The 19904-nt window shown below is 38.0% G+C and overlaps 1 protein-coding gene across 1 annotated transcript in view; it reads right to left on the reverse strand.

The window, feature by feature from the left end:
* DYNC2H1 (dynein cytoplasmic 2 heavy chain 1) overlaps positions 1-19904 on the reverse strand; it is a gene marked incomplete at its 5' end in the record, with an annotated part of 191497 nt that overhangs the window by 72826 nt on the left and 98767 nt on the right. Inside the window, 5 exons of the mRNA XM_082483473.1 lie at positions 940-1095; positions 4861-4971; positions 8254-8379; positions 11797-11957; positions 18148-18220. Of these exons, the coding sequence (XP_082339599.1) occupies positions 940-1095; positions 4861-4971; positions 8254-8379; positions 11797-11957; positions 18148-18220 (627 nt within the window). The remainder of the gene's footprint in view (positions 1-939; positions 1096-4860; positions 4972-8253; positions 8380-11796; positions 11958-18147; positions 18221-19904) is intronic.

A 19904-nucleotide genomic window follows, 5' to 3' on the forward strand; every position in this document is an offset into this window, starting at 1 on the left:
TCCAGCAATATTAGAAGCTGGTAATCTTAAGCAAAATATAAAACCATCACTATGCCTGCACATGAGACAAACACAGTTACAGTGGAATTAAGGAGAAAGCAGTAATCCTGTGTTGTGTCACTTGGAAAGCTGGTGGTAAATGAACATGAATTTGAACAAAGCCAAATGAGAGTTCACGTGTCATTATCAGTACTTTAAATATTTTCACCTATTCTGCTTCTTGAACGCTATATTCAAAGTCTGCTAGTGCAAGAGGCAAACAACCTTATAAAACACAAAGTCAAAACTATTAAAAAACTCGGCTCAAATCTTTCAGATGACAGTTTAATTTCGCCCCTAGTCTACATAAAATAAACAAGACATGGAACAGTTTGTTGGTTGGGTTTTTTTTTTCTGTTTAATTTAATCAACTTCAGCCAGAAAGAAATGTTTGCTTAAAAAAAAAAAAATCTAAGGAAATCTACATCACAGTCTCTGAAAATCATTATAATCCTCACGAAAAATGAGTAAATTCCCTTGTTCTTCCTCCTTCTTGAACAGGGTTTGTGTGCAGAAAGAGTAGACAATGTCGTCTCCTCCTTCCCACCAAAGCGTCTCTTTTCTCACGTCTTCCATTCAACTGTGTATGTTTCCAAAATATTCTTTCCTGTCCCAAGCAAACAGGATTCACAGAATCTTCTCCATAGGGCCTCAATCCTGCATCAGTATCAGTTAGTATACAAATCACAAAATTACCCCATGCAGGCAGTAGCAATTTTCAGAGGAAAAGGCTACCAAGATCTTATTGTGCAATGAATTCAGAGACAATAATGGAGGCAGGCACCAGAAGTATCCAAGTTTGTTTTATCTCTGAACATGACCCAATATAAACCTGATGAAGAATACTTCCAAATAATAAATGGGGTAATTTTTTCAAAAGGTAGCAAAAAACAATATTACCTGAGGAATATAATTTCTTCTTTCTTGGCATACAGCATGAAACCATGCTAAACAAAAGAGAGAATGTGCTCGAGACAAATTTCCCTTTTTATTAATTTGCTCTGGTGTCCACGATTCATAGGTTCGCAAGAGATTCTTTTTGAGGCCTGGAGGTGCCTGCATTGGAAGGAAAAACACTGTTCCAGACAGAAAACCTGACACTTTTATGTACTGTTTTCTTAAATTCTAACTTATGATGTATAGCTTAATTAAATGACAAACAGTACTTAATAAAACAAACTTTAACAAGAAGAAAATCTGCTTGTAATAAGTGGCCGAACAACAGAATGATTTTATACTGAAAATAAATTAAACATACCAAAGGAAATTGTGACCAGGACCAACTGATAGGAGGAGTGAACTACATTAAAAGAACTTAGTGAAAGAATAGTACCCTATCAAAGCATAAAAGTAAATTTTTTCAAGAACAAGAACCTTTCTTCTGATATTACAAGCTCAACTACCAATTATCATTTCTGTGATGAGAGCTAACTCGCCTTATGCCGTCACCGCTAGCATGTAGATATGGTACATATGCATGACAAAATGCCAGTTCTCCAATTCAGTGTTAGGTAGTATTCACAACCAGTAGAAATAACTGCAGTTAAAGTTTATATAATAACAAAGATTACAGTGCTTAAAAGTAAAACCAACTGATTAGATACCCAGACATTTCAAAATTATTTCCAAGTGTGAAGGCAAGCATAAATTTTGAAGAGATTTAAATCACATTTTCATATTTATAAGAATGTTCACTCTTTCTTTTGAAAAATAGTTTGTTAATGTTTCCAGAAGAATACCACAGTTGCATATGTTGCATACGCACACTTGTGGAAAGTAATTGCAAAATATTGTAGTCAAATGATTATTTTCTTTTAAACTATCTACATCTTGATTGGTTGAAGGGACATACCACAACCATATAATAATCAAATATTATTACTCAATTCATTGGTGATCATTGCCCTTTCATGGTAACAAAATATTTACAAAGGTAAAAAAAGGATTTAGACCATTGCATCAGTGTGAAGTTCCAGTTATTCCAAAGATAGTGGGATCAGTACGTTCAAGAGGCTAGATGAAAAGAAATGTGACAATCCTATACAGTCCTGCAGTTTCTGTACCACTGAAGACCTCAATATAAGGAAGAAGGTACCCCAGAAGTTTAAAATACTTGGAAGTCAAAATAAAAGTGTAACAATTTTGGCTTCTTGAAAGTCAGCGACATTGAACTCTAAAAGGTCAGAGCTTCAGAGGACTATCAAGATATAACAAAGCTATGTAGGGGGCAAATGAGAAGGGCCAAAGCTCAATCAGAACTCAGCTTCGCCACTGCAGTTAAAGACAATAAGAAGAGATTCTTTGATATATCAATAGAAAAAGGAAGACTAGGGAAAATGTAGGCCCGCTGGTGAATGAGACAGGTGCCCTAGTGGTGGAAGACACAGAGAAGGCAGAGTTACTGAATGCCTTCTTTTCTTCGGTCTTCACTGCTAAAGCTGTCCCTCATGAATCCCATACTCTGAAGGCAAAGGGGAAGGTCTGGAGAGAGGAAGATTTTCCCTCAGTTGAGGAGGACCAGGTCAGAGACCACCTGGCCAAGCTGGACATTTATAAGTCCATGGGCCCTGATGGCATGCATCCGCGAGTGCTGAGAGAACTGGTAGATGTTATTGCTAGACCACTCTCCATCATCTTTGAAAGGCCATGGAGAACAGCAGAGGTGCCTGAGGACTGGAGGAAGGCTGACATCACTCCGATCTTCAAAAAAGGCAGGAAGGAGGACCCAGAGAACTACAGACTGGTTAGTCTCACCTCTGTCCCTGGGAAGGTAATGGAGCGACTCATTCTGGATGTCATCTACAAACATGTTGAGGAACAGGAAGTTATTGGAAGTGGTCAACATGGATTTACCAAGGGTGACCAATCTGATAGCTTTCTATGATGTTATAAGTGGTTGGCTGAATGAGGGGAGAGTCGTGGATGTCATCTACCTTGACTTTAGCAAGGCTTTTGACACTGTCTCCCATGACATCCTCATTAGGAAGCTGAGGATGTATGGGCTAGATGAGGTGACAGTGAGGTAGATTGAGAGTTGGCTGCGGGACAGAACTCAGAGGGTTGTGATCAGCGGCGCAGAGTCCAGTTGGAGGCCTGTAACCAGTGGTGTCCCCCAGGGGTCAATACTTGGTTCAATTTTGTTTAATATATTCATTAATGACCTGGATGAGGGGACAGAGTGTATCCTCAGCAAGTTTGCTGACGATACCAAACTGGGTGGGGTGGCTGACACCCCAGAGGGCCGTGCTGCCATCCAGCGTGACCTGGACAGGTTGGAGAGCTGGGCAGAGAAGAACCTAATGAGGTTCAACAAAACCAAGTGCAAGGTCCTGCACCTGGGGAGGAAGAAAGCAAACCGCTAGTACAGTTAGGGGCGGACCTGCTGGGAAGTAGCTCAGAGGAGAAGGATCTGGGGGTCCTGGTGGACAGTAAATTATCCATAGCCCAGCAATGTGCCCTTGTTGCCAAAAAGGCCAATGGAATCCTGGGCTGCATAGGGAAGAGTGTGGCCAGTAGGTCGATGGAGGTCATTCTCCCCCTCTACTCTGCACTGGGGAGGCCACAACTGGAATACTGTGTCCAGTTTTGGGCTCCCCAGTTCAAGAGGGACAGGGAACTGCCAGAGCGAGTCCAGCGAAGGGCAACTAAGATGATTAAGGGATTGGAGCATCTGCCTTATGAGGAAAGGCTGAGAGAGCTGGGACTCTTTAGCCTGGAGAAGAGAAGGCTGAGGGGAGACCTTATTAATGCTTACAAGTATCTAAAGGGTGGGTTGAAGGAGGATGGAGCCAGGCTCTTTTCAATGGTTCCCAGTAACAGGACGAGGGGTAACGGGCACAAGTTAGTACACAGGAAGTTCTGTTCAAATACAGGGAAGAACTTCTTTACGGTGAGGGTGACAGAGCACTGGCACAGGCTGCCCAGGGAGGGTGTGGAGTCCCCTTCCCTGGAGATTTTCAAGACCCGCCTGGATGCAGTCCTGAGCAATGTGCTGTAGGCAATCCTGCTTTAGCAGGGGAGTTGGACTAAATGATCTCTAGAGGTCCCTTCCAACTCTGAAACTCCGTGATTACGTCATTCTTGGTTCAGCTGTAGGTAAAATCTCCACGCTCCATAACCAACAGAAGAGTTAGTAGCACCCCTACCCATGACTTCCATAATGCATAAATGCATAAATGTTTAGAGCACTTTCGAACAAGTTGGAGGAATATGGTCCCAGTTATTCCTTAGGCTGATCCATTCTGAAAGCAAAGCTCCCAATTTTTAGTAAAGGCCTTTAATTGTATATTCTGCTGTAAGGGAGGAGAGCCATTTTTTCTTTAAAGGGTCCAGTGAATAAAAAGCTATGGGGCCAAAAAGAAAAATAAGGAAGAGAAAGTTTGATTCTATGATCTTCAGATGAGTACATTCATCAAGAAGGAGGGATTCCTTGTTTTTCATCCATGTACCTGCACCGGCGTAGGTTTTTGCTTTTAAGAAGCACTGATTAAATACATTCAAGAATATGGAGAGCAAAACAAAACAAATACTTTCAGCTCAGACTTTCAATTGGCAAAAATACCTGGAAACAAATTTTACAAAGCTTTCATTTAAAGCACAGCTTCTGCAATTCCCACGTATACATTATAAATGATCATTAAAAATGTTTCAAGGTAAATTCATAGCATTTTTTCTATTACATATAATTGAAATTCAAGACAAAACCAGTTATGAAAATAGTCCACATTATCCAAACTTTGTTCTATCTAAACATGTAGTTTACTATACATCAAAGTTCACTCCTTGAAAACATGCAATAAAAGCTTTCCAAACAGATCTTACTTCATAAGTTATTTTCAGACTTGACTGAAGCAAAATCGGAGTAAATTTTGGATGAACTTCAGTAGTAAGCCAAAGGCGGAAGTTTGGTTGAGGCTGTAATGTATTCAGTTCCTGTTAAAGAGATGTTACATATTGAAGGAGGTTTTCTTTGATTATTTTTTTTTTATATACAGAACAGTATTTACAAAATTATAGTACCCCAAATTAGAAATTTAGACTTGTCTAAAAATTCTTTAGCTGTTTTTACTAGTAAGGTTATTCAAGAGACTATAGTTCAAGATGTCTTGTCTCTACACATTACATATACCATGCTCAAGTTCAAAGTTCCTCCTAGCCTTGTCAAAATATTTGCAACTCCTTCCCAGATCCTAAATTCAGAACATAAAATATATAGGAGTTCTTCACTTCTTTTTAAATTAAAAAAAAACCTAAAAAATAAAAACAAACAGAAGGCCACATCTCAAAAGATGAAGGCTTGCAATGTGGGCTGCATATCAACAAGAGATCTTGATGACTTTCAACAACTGTATAGCTACATTAATTTCTTTTTATTAAAGTGTTTATTGTATGCACACTTCACATATGATTCACAGAAAACTGAAAATAGGAAAATGGAGTTCCAAGAGAATAAATATTGCTATTTCAAATACAAAGGCTTCACAAAAAATGTAATTACAAATGTATGAAAACACACTGCTGGTGCTTTAAGTGCATCTGAAACAGACATATTTTCCACCAAAGCTACCAAAGTTGTTTGACAATTGACTTGAGAACAATGTCAACAGTTTTGTTTATGTGTCTTGGAAGAAACATAGCTCAAAACACTCCAACAGATTTTCTCACAATCCACTCATTTTTATGATCTCTAAAACATAATCATAATAATTTTGTTTTCTGGGCTTTTAGTTAACCCATGAAAATTCTGTTAACCCATGAATTGGGCAAAATTAGGCAAAACAACAACTGTATCTGGTACCTAAAATCATAGAACTGCTGAAGTTCGAAGGAACCTCTGGAGACTGTCTCGTCCAACCCCCTGCTCAGTGTCAGCTACAGCAGGTTGCCCAGAACTGTGTCCAGTCAGGTTTTCAATATCTCCAAGGATGGAGACTCCACAGCTTCTCTGGACAACCTGTTCTAGTGTTTGACCAACTTCTCAACCACAAAAAATAATTGTCTTATGTTTAAATGGCAATTCCTGTACGTCAATTTGTGCCCTTGGCCTCTTGTCCTGTCATGGGACACCACTGAGAAGAGTCTGGCTCTGTCTCCTTTGCTCCTTCCCTTCGGCCAACACACATTAAATAGTAAGATTCCCCTCAAGGCTTCTCTTCCCCAGACTGAACAGACCCAGTTCTCTCAATCTCTCCTTGTGCTCTGGTCCCTTCATCACCTTTGTGGCCCTTTACTGGACTGGCTCCAGTATGCCCACACCTCTCTTGTACTGGGGAGCCCAGCTCTGGGCACAGGCACTCCAGATGTGTATCACCAGGGCTGACCAGAGGAGAAGGATCACCCCCCTTGACCTGCTGGAAATGCTCTGCCTAAAGCAGCCCAGAAGGCTGGTGACTTTCTTTGATGCAAGGGCACGTTGCTGGCTCATAGTCAGCTTCTTACCCACCAGGACTCCCAGGTTTATCTGCCAAGCTGCTTTTCAGCCAGTTAGCCCCCAGACTGTCTGGGTGCCTGGAGTTATTCCTCCCCATGGGAAGCACTTGGCATTTCCCTTTGCTGAACTTCACAAGGTTCTTGTCAGCCTACTTCTCCAGCCTATCAAGGTCCTTCTGAATGAAAGCACACCCATCTGCTGTGTCAATCATTTCTCCCAGTTTTGTATCACCTGTACATGCTAAAGACGCACTCAGTCCCATTATTCACATCAATAATTAAGATGTTAAACAATGTTGGCCACAGTATCAACCCTTGGAGCACATCACTGATGAGTGGACTCCAGCTGGATTTTTTCCTGCTGACAATAAGCCTTTGAGCCCTGCAGTTAGGCCAATTTTCAGTCTACATCACTGTGGAATGATCAGGTACATATTTCATCAGCTCGTCTATGAGGATGTTATGGGAGACAAACTAAAATATGAAAATGATCCCCAGCCTTGGAAGCAGATTTAAGAAGAGAAAACAAGAGATGCTGGTTTAAGTGCAATCATCTGTAGCGTGCATCCTCTGCCTGATACACTGTGTTTGGCTAGAAGACAGGGCAGTCAGTTGTAAGTTGTGAAGAGGTATCATCTTCATATTGATAAAGTTCACACTGACCAGAAGACACATTTCATCTTCTCAAATGGAAAGGTTGTAAGAACTAAATTTATGTACCTGAATGGAACCAAATTATAATTAGGCAGACCTCTCTTAAGAGGATGTTCAAACATATGAATTACACAGCCTCACACTTGCTAATGGTATACAAAACGGACAGGGGATGTGCTGAGTCAAACATCAGCAAATCTCAGTCTATATTAAGCTTAGCAAGAAGTTTAACACATTCAGTATTATCTTCTTGTGGAAAGAATAAGAAACTTCTGATACATATCCATATTATAATACTTACAAGATCTTAAATTTTATAATTAGTAGGAGGCTTACAAACATTTCCTTACTGTTCACTATCATATTCAGACTACATGACACACATCAGTGTTATCTCGCTTTGCCTTCCCATTTTTTCAAAATGGATTATAAAAATGTTAAAGGCACACACATGCCACATGGTCATTGCTAGACAGAAGACATACTCCAAGCTCACATCCAAGGATAACACTTGACAGACAATCATTAGAAACTGGGAAATGAAGATTGTAGCAATTGTTGATAGCAATTCCTCACTTTTCTTTTTCTGAGTTCGTTTTGTGAATTTCACAGTGATATACACGTAAAGTCACTTTTATATAGTTAGCAAGTTAATGTTTTTACATGCCATAAGTAAGAGCTTCTATAAAACATTAGACATTTTAATTTCAGATTAACAAAAATCTCTTAGTCACTCAGACACAAACTACGCTTAACAGAAAAGAACTACTAAAAAGGAAGTGCTAGAAATGGAAAAAAAAAAAAAAAAGAATAAATTTAAGCATACATAGAGTCAGAGTTCAGTAAACATGGTCAGTATCCCATAAAGTACCAGAAGTCCTTACCAGATCATTTGTTCACTCACTGTGGCAGAAATACTCTACATTGTATGAAAATTAAAGTGCTCACACAAAGGAAGGAGCTGCTTAGATCTGAAGCATTTCACCTTATACATGATTGAGAAAACTGTAAAGGTTTATTTTTCAATTGTTGGAATTTTAAACATCACCATGGAAATGCCTGAAATGCTTCAGAAATGTTGCATACTAATTTTTCCTGGTTTCCAATACATTCTTCTCTAGTTACCCTCACCTTTTCCAGTACAGGAAGCCAAGACGTAACAAGATGCAGGTTCTTTAAACACAGCCATTCTCCCTTGCGTGCACATTCTTTTAAAGTTTGAATAGCCAGGTCAGCTTGGCCTTGGCCCATTGCAATCTGAAATGAAAGACACAGTTGCATCAGGAATTTATCATACCTTATTTAACATTGAAATACAAAGTTGTGCTTCGAAGTTAGACTACATATGTGAAAAAGAAGGTGTGCTAAAGATAACCAGAATTTTCTCTAATGTGAGAGGCTACTGAGGTAGGGAAAAGATTAATGAAAACAGGTTTTTATTTGCAACCCATCTAACCAGAGTTTCTTAAGAAACAACATTACTTAGTCTTTTTATGGAAAAAACATACATCACTTGGTGACAGTGATGGTATTCCCTGGGAACTCAAAAAGTAATTTAAATATCAGTGACTGAACCATATTACTGTAGAACTGCTGATACAACAAAACCAAGAGATAAATGAGAACAAATTTTCTTTTGACTGTAAGTTAGGAGTACTTCCTTTGAAGAGAAACACTCAATTTCATATTGAGAAGAGTGAAAAACTAAGACTGCTCTCTTTCCAACTGGGAAATTTGAATAGCTTAACAGTCTTTTCTTCATTTTTTTAAAGTATCATATTGTGGCCACAATAAATTTGGATCTTCAAATGGAAATAAAAAGATCCAAAGCTGAATTTTCAGATAAACTAGTGAAAACTGAAAATAAAGAATGGACTTGTTGTGTGGCACAATTACTGCAACAATCAATGTTAGACTACCTGTAGAGTATATTCACCTTAGAATCTAATTGGAAGCTATACATACCAAGAGACCCTGAACCAAACAGATTGAAAAGAAAGTAGTCTGAGCCAATCTGAAAAGTCTTGTCTTGACATGCCCGAGGACTGGAGCACCTCTCCTATGAGGTGAGGCTGAGAGAGTTGGGGCTGTTCAGCCTGGAGAAGTGAAGGCTCCAGGGAGATCTTATTGCGGCCTTCCAGTACCTAAAGGGAGCCTACAGGAGAGCTGGGGAAGGACTTTTTACATGGGCATGTAGTGATAGAACGAGGGGGAATGGCTTTAAACTGGAAAAGGGCAGGTTCAGATTAAGCATTAGGAAGAATTTTTTCACTTTTTAGGGTGGTAAGGCACCGGAACAGGTTGCCCAGAGAGGTTGTTGGGGCCCCATCCCTGGAGGTGTTCAAGGCCAGGCTGGACGTTGCCTTGGGCAGCCTAGTCTAGTGGGAGGTGTCCCTGCCTATGGCAGGGGGGTTGGAACTCGATGATCTTCAAGGTCCTTTCCAACTCTAAACCATTCTATGATTCTATGACATTACTGCTATAGCAAAATAGAACTATTGTAACTATTATGACTTCATCAAATACCCATTAGAGGAAATCCATCCTGTCTTTTTATCCTAAAACTGTACCGAGTCAAAGAAACTTGGGGCCTTAGTTTTGTATGATGACACAGGGATATTCTCTGCCTAAATAAAACAGAGTATAATATCTTGAAATAATTTAAAATAGCCAGAAGAGATAATTGAAAGTCACCAGGCAACATGGTAGTACACCACAAAAATTTAGTAGTCTGTTCTTTATCCCATATGAAAAAAGTTTCAACAGAGAAGAAAAATCTGATCTTCTGTGTTCTGTTCAAATTGCATGAGGAAGGGCTGGAAAAAATAATAACAAAAAATATTCTCATTAGTAGGCCAACGTTCAGATGACTTAGCTCTGAGTACCATTCCTTAATTAAGTACCACACCATGTTGCATTTTAGAAGTCCAACATGTACAGGATATTTAGAGATAAACACAAAAAGCCCTGTGGCAGAGTAAGAAATATGCATTCTGAAACATTCACAGCTAGATAAGCTGGCAGTAGGATCTAAATCTTCACAATTTGATGGGAAAAAATATATTACACCAGCACACATTCCAGGAAAGGAACAATTTCAAGGAATATTTAAAAGCAACATTAAACTTGACATTTTCCATTTCTATGCTAACCAGTGACCAGCTAGATAACAACTCCCCTCCCCTGAATATTTCAAATGACAGAAGGAAATAACGTTTTACAGAAAGTTATAAAACATACTGGTACTGTGAATTAGGAATAGTAGGAAACTGCCTTGTGTCACAGAATAATTTAAATTGGAATGGATTCTGGAAGATCTCTAGTCCAACCCCTTGCTCAAAGTAGGACCAGCTATGAAAGATCAGACCAAGAGCTGAGGGCTTCGTCCAGTGGACTCTTGGGCACCTTCGAGGATGGAGACTGCACCGAGCAACCTGTTTGACTGTTCTCATGGTGAAAAAGTTTCTGCATACATCCAGTTGTAACCTATCTCGTTACCATTTGTGCCCGTTGCTTCTTGTCTTCCCACCATGCCTGACTGCAAAGAGTCTGGGTCCATTTTCACAGTGACTTTCTTGTAGGCATTGAAAGGCTGTTAGTAGGTCATCACAAAGACCTCTTTGCTGGCAGGGTGGAGTGCTGGCTCATGTGCAGCTTGTAGTTTACAAAAACCTTACAGTCCTTTTCAGGAGAGATCCTCCCCAGCCAGTCAATCTATTGCCTGTATCATTGCAAGGGTTTCATCTTTGCCAGGGGCACAAATTTGCATCTCTTGAGTTCTGTAAGGTTCCTGTCAGCCAAGGAAAGCCAAGGAGAGTTGTGAGCCCATTGCTTGGTGGGGCAGGACATATAGTGGCAAGGCACAGGGGAAAGGATGAGGTACTCAATGCCCTTTAAGTCCGAAATTTCACTGCTGAGGCTTGTCTCAGGCCTCCCAGGTCTCCCAAACCTACAAGCAGGACTGGAGCGATACCCACAGCAGAGACAGAGGGATTGTATATCATGAGAGCTGTACACCATGACAAAAAAACAACTGTTGTATTGTCTGGGCAAATAATTTCAGCATTGTATGCCTATTCCTGAAATCTGCGGGCTTTTCCGCGTGGTCGATCTTTATCACGTTTTTAAAAAGACTTGAAATACAGAAGTTCTGTTCAGGAGCTCCCATCAACAATTAATTGGTTAACATTTGCTTGTAAAATTTCTCAAAATATTTCATAGAATTTCACAAAATTCCTAAGCATTCAAGAACACTGAATATCTGATTTATGTTTCCTGTTGAAGAAAGAAATATGCAAGTCCTATAAGCAAATTATGATGTCTAGTTTTCAGTCAGTTTTTTTTCATATTTTGATTACTCCACACTAAAAAAGACAATGTTTCAGCATGTATAATAATTCTCAGTCTCTCTTGTTCTCTGCCGTCTATGTTCTCATTTTTCCCCTTCTCCATGGGGAATACCTCTTGTGTGGATTCTGCTTCTGCGAGGATCACTAATTGTGTCTCTCTTCTCCAACGCATTTTGCCAATGGAATCAGAAGTTAGTGGCAAGATGGGTGGGAACAACAAACACAGAGACACCAAACTATGCTGTTACATAATATCTTCCTTAAAAAACAAGGCAAAACAGATATTACTACTGTAAAATTTTACAGATGCTTATCGAAGACTGACCTGATGGTAGCACTCAGTATTTCTTTCAACACTGGCAAGTTCTTGCAACTCTTGAGAAGGATCAGCACCAGGAGAAATGATTATCAAGATGGGCTCAATTTCCAGAGTCTCTTTATACAGACGTTTCAAATTCAGAGGTGATGGAGATAATTCTTTTATTCCTATAATTAGAATTAGAATTATGGAAATAAAGTGACTACACAGGATGAAGTGCTTCATTAACCACTTGTTATGTCATGTGGCTGCCAAAGTTCTGTTCAATGGAGACCATAAATCTGGTCCTACAATGAGAAAAAAATCCTTAAAATACACAAGTAGAAGGCACCCTATATTGATAAGAAAAAGACACAAGCACCAAAATGGGGCCTGGACTTCCAACTGCAATCTTTATTTAGAGTGTAGTCTTCAAAAAAACATGCAAAAAGAGCTGGAATATAAGAATAGGAGAAGCTGTGCTATTTGCTAAAACTAATTGCTGCATGTCCACATGCAGAACTTCTCTCCCGTATGAGACAATGACTTCACACAGTTCTTGGTACTACAATTACTTTAGCCTATTATTTGCTTTAATATAGAACTTAAATGTTTAGAATGTTGACCTAGCATAGGCAAAGCATTTATAGACAAGCCCAAAGACATGTGTGTAAGCGTAACATAAACTTAAACAGTGTTAACCAAATATTTTCAATGCATCGTTAGACTGGTCCTTAAATACTGAAGTGTTAGGTGCAATGGGAAATCACAACATAAAGCAAGACAGAAGAGCCCAAATCAGTGACATCTGTGCCACATCTACTAAAAGATGTAATACCTATTTCCTTGAGGGCGCAGCCAGCTTTCAGACTTGAGCTATTATCTCCACGTAGAACAATACTATGTATGCTACATGTAATGTAGCATCTAATACGTGTAATTTGAATATAACACGGCAGACTGGCCAAGGTTAGTATGAGGTCTGGGTTCTCTACATGTATCTATACAGACAATCTAACCGACGCAACTAAACAGATAAAATCACTAACAATCAAAATGCTTTAAAAAAATGAATTAAACAAGACTAATAATGGAAAATATTGTCATTTTACATTCATTAGGCGTGCAGAGATAATATAAGCAGAGATAAACATATAAACTGAGGCCATAAGGCAATTGATATGGGCAGCCCCCTTGATGAGTTCTGCTGCTCACTGCCAATCAACCCCAAACCCTAGAAGATCCATAAAATGCCGCTGAAATTAAAGTAGGGCTCTTCAGTGCTGGACTGAAGCGAGCTCAGTGAGGAAGACTCTTCAGGGACTCAACTGTCAGAATCTCAAAAATATCTGACAAACATCTGCAAACTGTTTTTCAACGAATCCTGTATTGGCCAAATCTGGATGCATTTTCAGAAGGCCTGAAAAAAGCTTACACTTCGAATAAAAGCTGCCCAGCATACTAGCCTTCTAGTCATCCCTGCAATCTGAACTTACAGTAACATTTTTCACAAATACAAGCTACTCCAGATTTAACATTCCCTTCACTAACATAATAAATGGAAGTAGCTAAGCAATTGGCAGGGAGGGGAGAAAGAAAGAAAATAGACACATTAGCTAAGAAAAAAATGAAACTTGATATACAGGGAGAGACTGGTTTGGGTTTTTTCAACTACAGGCATAATTCAAGCTACTCGATTCACTCTAAGCAATGAAAGAAAAATATCAGGAAGTAGAACTTGATAGCATTCTCTCAGGTAAGAAAGTTTATTTTAGTTAGCTTTTATGAAAGAGTGTTTACAATGCTGAAAATGGAAGACAGTATTATGCCTATAATTAGAAAATCCAACATCAAACATTTATTTTTGTGGATGAAGACCACAAGGAAGAGGTACTTGTGATGCATTCTGATATTTGGGCTGTAAACCACTGTCTTGCACCTTAAAGAAGTTTCATCTCATCAAATCCCTCTATTGAGTTGTGTTCACTGTAAATATATTTCACTGTTGAAGTATCAAAATATAAATTTTTCCATCTTAATTACATATAAATATTAAAACATTACATAAAGCATTATTAAAACTTAAAATTATCTACATAAGAAATAAAGATATATTGAGAATCTTAACACCAAATTTTCAATCAAGATTTGATAAAAAGTAAGGTCTTAGAGAGGTATATTTTAAATTTTATGAACTTTTATTTCAGTGAAGGAAATAATTTTTAAAATCTTCACTACTGTTTCAAATCCTATGAAAGATACAGCACTAAAAATATCTGTTGAAGTCAACAGGCAGCAAGGACACAAAAACCAGAGATCTTTCTGACCATGAATTAACATTGTGGAATGGGCATCAGGCAATGCTGCAGATATTCATTATTACATGAAAATGCAGAACAGATATACAAAGTCATAGAAGGAAAATCGTAGAATAGTTTGGGTTGGAAGGGACCTTTAAAGGTCATCTAGTCCAACCCCCCTGCAACGTGCAGGGACAGCTTCAACTAGATCAGGTTGCTCAGAGCCCCATCCAACCTCACCCTGAATGTTTCCAGGGATGGGGCATCTACCACCCTCTGGGCAACCTGGGCCAGTGTTTCACCACCCTCAGCATAAAAAATTTCTTCCTTACATCTAGTCTAAATCTTCCCTCTTTTAGTTTAAAGCCATTATCCCTTGTCCTGTTGTAACAGGCCCTGCTAAAAAGTTTGTCCCCATCTTTCCTGTAGGCCCCCTTTCTTTGAAGTACTGTGTTATTACTTCCAGTTGAGAAATCCTGGAGACATAAAGCACTGGCCACTGCAAACGGTTTCACTATAGGCTTGTGATGTTCTTATACACTTGCCTTGACTTTTATTATTTGTCACTGACAAAGACAGTAACGTGCTAGACAGGCCTCTCTTCTTCACTTATTCAGCCATTCTTAAGTTCCTGTTCCTAAGACTGCTTTGCTGCCACAAACAGGTGCCTGGAATGTACCATAATCAAGAGAAACCAGAGACTGTTGGCTCTATTATTATTTTTAGTAGTGCAAGCAGAAGGCACGCAGATTCCTGAGAAGCTTAATTGATTAGGAGTTTTGATATCTTACATAACTCTAACTGGGGACTAGTGCTTGGCCTTATATTAACTGGGAAATAGAAAAAAAAGCTATGATTGGGCAATAGACAAATGTGTGTACACCTGCAAATTAAGTTATTATAATAGCATGTTTATGGTAATGATACTAATTTAGAAGAGGTGCAATTCTAAATGGTAACTGCCTAGCCATATATATTGTAGCACTCTTGAGAGGCATTTAGAAAATTAATACAGAGTAAGTATTCTTCCATAAAGCTGTTTGTTTTTTTAGAAATTTGGACACAATGTTCAGAAAAAGCATAGCTATGCTGCTGGTGTTTTTTGTTTTAAGGAAGCTCAACAGAAGTGAAATACAGAAAAACTATAATACAGCCCTGCCTATTCCTGGCCATTAGAATTAAAGCTACAGCCAGGATTACATTTAGAAAACTGAAAACAAAGGACCCCATTGTCTTCAGGGTAAACAAATAAACACTCATATTCCAGTTAATAACTATGCAGTCATACTGGGAATTCCTGACATACTTTTCTGCCTCCATGTTGCATTCTGACAGAATTTCTTATATCTTGCTGTCCAAACTGACACCCTGACATGAGAAGAAAAAGCATATGTGAGAGCAAATAACTTCTCAGAAAATATCTTGGGGGTGGGGGGTGGGAGAATCCAAGGGGAAAAAAGAAAGACCTGACATATAAATACATAGTTTGGGACAGGATGCAAACTTCACATTTTTATAAACTGATGAAGCTTCCATAAAACAACTCTTCACAAAATGTCTCTACTAAAGTCAATGCAATTAAACCAATTCACAACAGCTGGAACTTGAACTCAAAATTCTTGTTAAAATTCCTTCTGCTGTTGATCTGTACACAGAGAAATGATGTACAAAAATATCAGTAAGTGCATAATCACTATTCACAATTCCAATACAGAAAGCAGGAGACTACTTTTTTTTTATTATTATTATTTTGGCAAATAATTTTATTTTGGCCTAGATGCAATGGAACCATGAGAGCTCTGGTCTACCTTACAGAAAATGGTCTCTGAGAATAAAATACAGACTTGTTTAGCCTGCACTGATTGTCTTTCTTCATATCTCTACTGCTTTCTTGAAGAATATGAAAAGGTTGGTAATTAAAATCAAGCCTCTTTAAATACCATTTCTGATGTAGCCAGACTCAAAATACTATATTAAAGCAGATATGAAAAAAAAAACAACTCCATGAGCTATACGGAATGAACTGGGACTATATTGTCAATATGATTTTTCCTAAAATGGTACATTTCAGTATAGCAAGTAAAATAAAAAAATAAGCATATTTTGGGTCCCCACAAAATACATTTATAGAAAATTCTTACAAACTTTATCTTCAAAAGAAATTATTTTAATCCCCCTTCATCCATACTTTTAAAAATATATGTAGAATATGAAAAAAGAAAAAAACAAACAGAATATCTGGATAAAACAGAAGTGGAAGGCTTTCTTGTAGGCTTTTACAGCTCTTTTGGAACTCATTTTTCTCACAGGAAAACAGCTAAGGGAGATCGGAAATTTAACAGTTACCTTCTGAACTAAGTGAAAGTTTGTTTAAGAAGTTTCAGGCAAGGACCCTGCAACAGACATGGTAAAAAATCACGAAAGAAACATTTATATAAGCATTGACCCCTTTTATTAGTTGGAAAGTGCGAGTCATGATTTATGACTTGATCTCAAAATAAAGTCTCACTGATATGGATCTGTGGATGAAACCTTGCCCGCAAATGGAGTCAATAGTATCCTGCCTTCCTCAGTGAGACTGTAGTTTCATTCACCAAAATCCATTCCCTTGTGGAATGCCTCCAAGGAACTGGTATCAAGATGGACCTAACCAATTTATGTCATACATTAAGTTTGGGACAACAGTAAGTGGGTGCATAAACTTACTCGGAATTCAGGTCTCTGCTGGGCTTTGAGCTGCACGTACTGCAGATGCACTTGTCATTTGTTTCCAACAGGCAGGGACCTTGTCAGTGTGGGACTGTACGCTCACCATGATGAAAGTACCCCCTCTATCTACTGATAATGTCTGACAGAGCAGGCTAACCTTACTCCTGAAAATACTGGGCTTGGTGGCAGACATGGAACCAACTTTGAGCAAGAAATAATGCCCACAGACAGAGCATAAAGAGGGAGTAAGATAAACCCTCGCACAAATGCCATTAAAAATGTAAGAATCAGAGACCAAAACTTATACTTAATCTTACACTAATAAGAAAGGACACGTATTTCAAGAACTTAGAATTACCACAGTCACTATTTTTAATATATAGCTCATCTATTGCATTATCATGCAAAATCGCCCATCTCGAGATCACTCAAACTGCAGATCTTCATAAGTACTGGAAATGTAAGTCCAGCCATATTACCTTGGCTGCCTGTGAGTCAATTTTCATTTCCTACCACATTAAAAACAGCCTTTTGCCACTTACAGTTCATGTCTTTACAACCTAGATCCTTTCCCTTCTGTTAATCCCACTTTTGTCCTGATGCTGTACCACACACTAAAACCAACAGATTCTTCCTTGTCGCTACGTAACGCAGAGGGTGACTTTTAAAACTACAGTGTCCGCCCCAATGAGACACTCCATTCATCTTCCCTACGTGTATTGCCATTAACTGCTAAAAACTAAAGGAAGGCTTTGCTGTGCTGTATTTCAATTTTAAGATTATTTGGAATGTAAATCTCAAACTTTGGACAGAATAGACCTCAGAGAGGAAAGAGACAGACTAGAACCAACAGACAAACATAGCATTGATTCCCTCTAAATCATGTGTATTTCTAAACAGACAGTAAAAATTGTATTGCAGTCCAAGAGACTGACAAAAATGACTGAAAATATGAAACAATCTTTTGAGATCCAATTTACAAAATCTGAAACCTAATGTTTTTTAAATGGTAGAAGACATTAAACGAAATAATCTTTTCGGAAAATGTGTGTCTTTGGCAAAACGTTACAGTGTAAATAAAACTTACAGCAAACCAGCTATCCCCCTTTCTTAATTACTCCAGTGTTCAAGAATTCATTAGAAGAATCTGACAGATCTTTTATTATATTTTAAATCATTACGTAGCATAAGCCAAACGATTTTAAAGGCACTTTTTAACAATACTTTACAAGAACAATATCAACAAATCCATTTACAGCACATTTTCAAAACCTAAAACAAGGATTCCATAAGAACTATAAGAGAGAAACATCAGACAAAAAAATATTTAATTGTTGTGTGGAAACACCCTGATGAAAAATTAACTTACCTAGGGTTTTACAGGCAAAAAGAGCCATGGCACTCTGTAGCCTATCTGGTCTGACAGCCTGGACCACAAGTACCTTAAAACAAAATATATGGAGGGGAGGGAAGTTTATAAGAGTATATTGTGACAATTTAAAAAGCAAGAGTTTTCTAAGAAGGCTGAATTCTTTAAACTTCTCTTTAGAACAAAGTTATTTTCTCTGAATATATAGAGCTATCTGATCATTCCTTCCCAAGATATATAATGTAATTGTTCTTTTGTAAGTAGCTTGTCCTAACAATAGAATCAGAAGATAGATCTACATCTAATGTCTATTTGTAAGCTGGAAGTTTTTCTACAATGTTTTAGATAAAAGGTAGCTAGAATGACAGAAAGAAAACTTGGCTTTATACTGGCAATCTAAATTCTATACATGTATTTAGGCAGTAACTTCCTAACTGGAATACTAATGCTTCTCATTTCAGTGCAGTAACACAGTAAAATAATCAGGTTTGAAAGAATTTCCTTTGTTTAAGCACACCTTTAGAGGTTTATATCTAACTTTTTTTTCTGTGACATTCTGACTTTCAAACCTTCTAGTTATGCAGATGCTTTTACTGTTCTTCAAAAGACTACAAAACATGAACAGCTAATCAATTCAGACACAAATTAAATTAGCAGTTTCCCTATCAGCTGCCTCTTTTTCAGTTAACTTCCTGCAAATGTTCAGTGCAGGCAACTAATGCAACTTCAGTAGAAATATTTTGTTAAAAACACCACCCCTTCTCCTACCCCCTTACTTGCAGATGTGTAAACCACAATTCTGAACCTACTATCATGTTCCATTTTCCAAGTCTGGAATATCTGTGGTTAGTTTTGGAGGAAAAATTTAACTTCATTACATTTTTAAGAAAGTACTACTTTTTAAGCTTGAGATTATACTGAGTGCTACTGCACTATTTTTAAGTTTAACATACAGTTTGAAAAAACCTAACTTATGAGTGGCATATAAATCTAACCAGATTTATATACAGTTATATACAGTTTCTGTATATTTCACCAGCAGAAAATTCTTAATGCTTTTTATGCAAGGAACTAGATATGTATTATGCTGATCGTTCCAGATTTGTTTTCCTATAAATGAAGAATTTTTATGGCAACATATTGCACACATAAGAATTGCTCTTCTGCATTTCATCAAATCAAACATGACTCAGGCAAATTCCTAGGTTTTATCCTAAATTCCACACATGCTATTTTAAAAATTCCCCTCCACAAAAACTCCAAACAGAGACCCCCTAAGAGCCAACCAGCATGAAGCTATGTTGTCTTATACCCCATTCCTTCTTTGGATGGGCATTCATTTTATATGAAGTGACTTCAAATGAAAAATCACAGCATCATTTGAAAGTAAGTAACAACATCCTTTTATCCATAAACACAAGAGGGGGTGGCATTGTTCTCTTCCAGAGGAGAAGGATCCCCAGGAGGAGGAAGTAACTTGCCCATACAACATTCTTGGTGAGTTCTTTAATCACCAAGCTTTCAGGAAGAATAGTATTTCATGACTACTATTCTAAAAAGCAGTGGCTGCTACTGCATTTTGTGGTTTTCAGTAAGATGTGTGTTTGCACATTTAATGATGAACTAAATTAATGACATTCAACAAGCTGACAAATTCTGCAGTAAGAAAGCAACCATGAAAGAATTTTAATACCTATTCATAAAATTAATTCTGTGAATATTAATAAAGAGCTTGTTACCTTACACAGTATGGTCAG

Source organism: Vanellus vanellus (genome assembly GCF_965231255.1).
Source record: "Vanellus vanellus genome assembly, chromosome: 1".
Taxonomy (NCBI): domain Eukaryota; kingdom Metazoa; phylum Chordata; class Aves; order Charadriiformes; family Charadriidae; genus Vanellus; species Vanellus vanellus.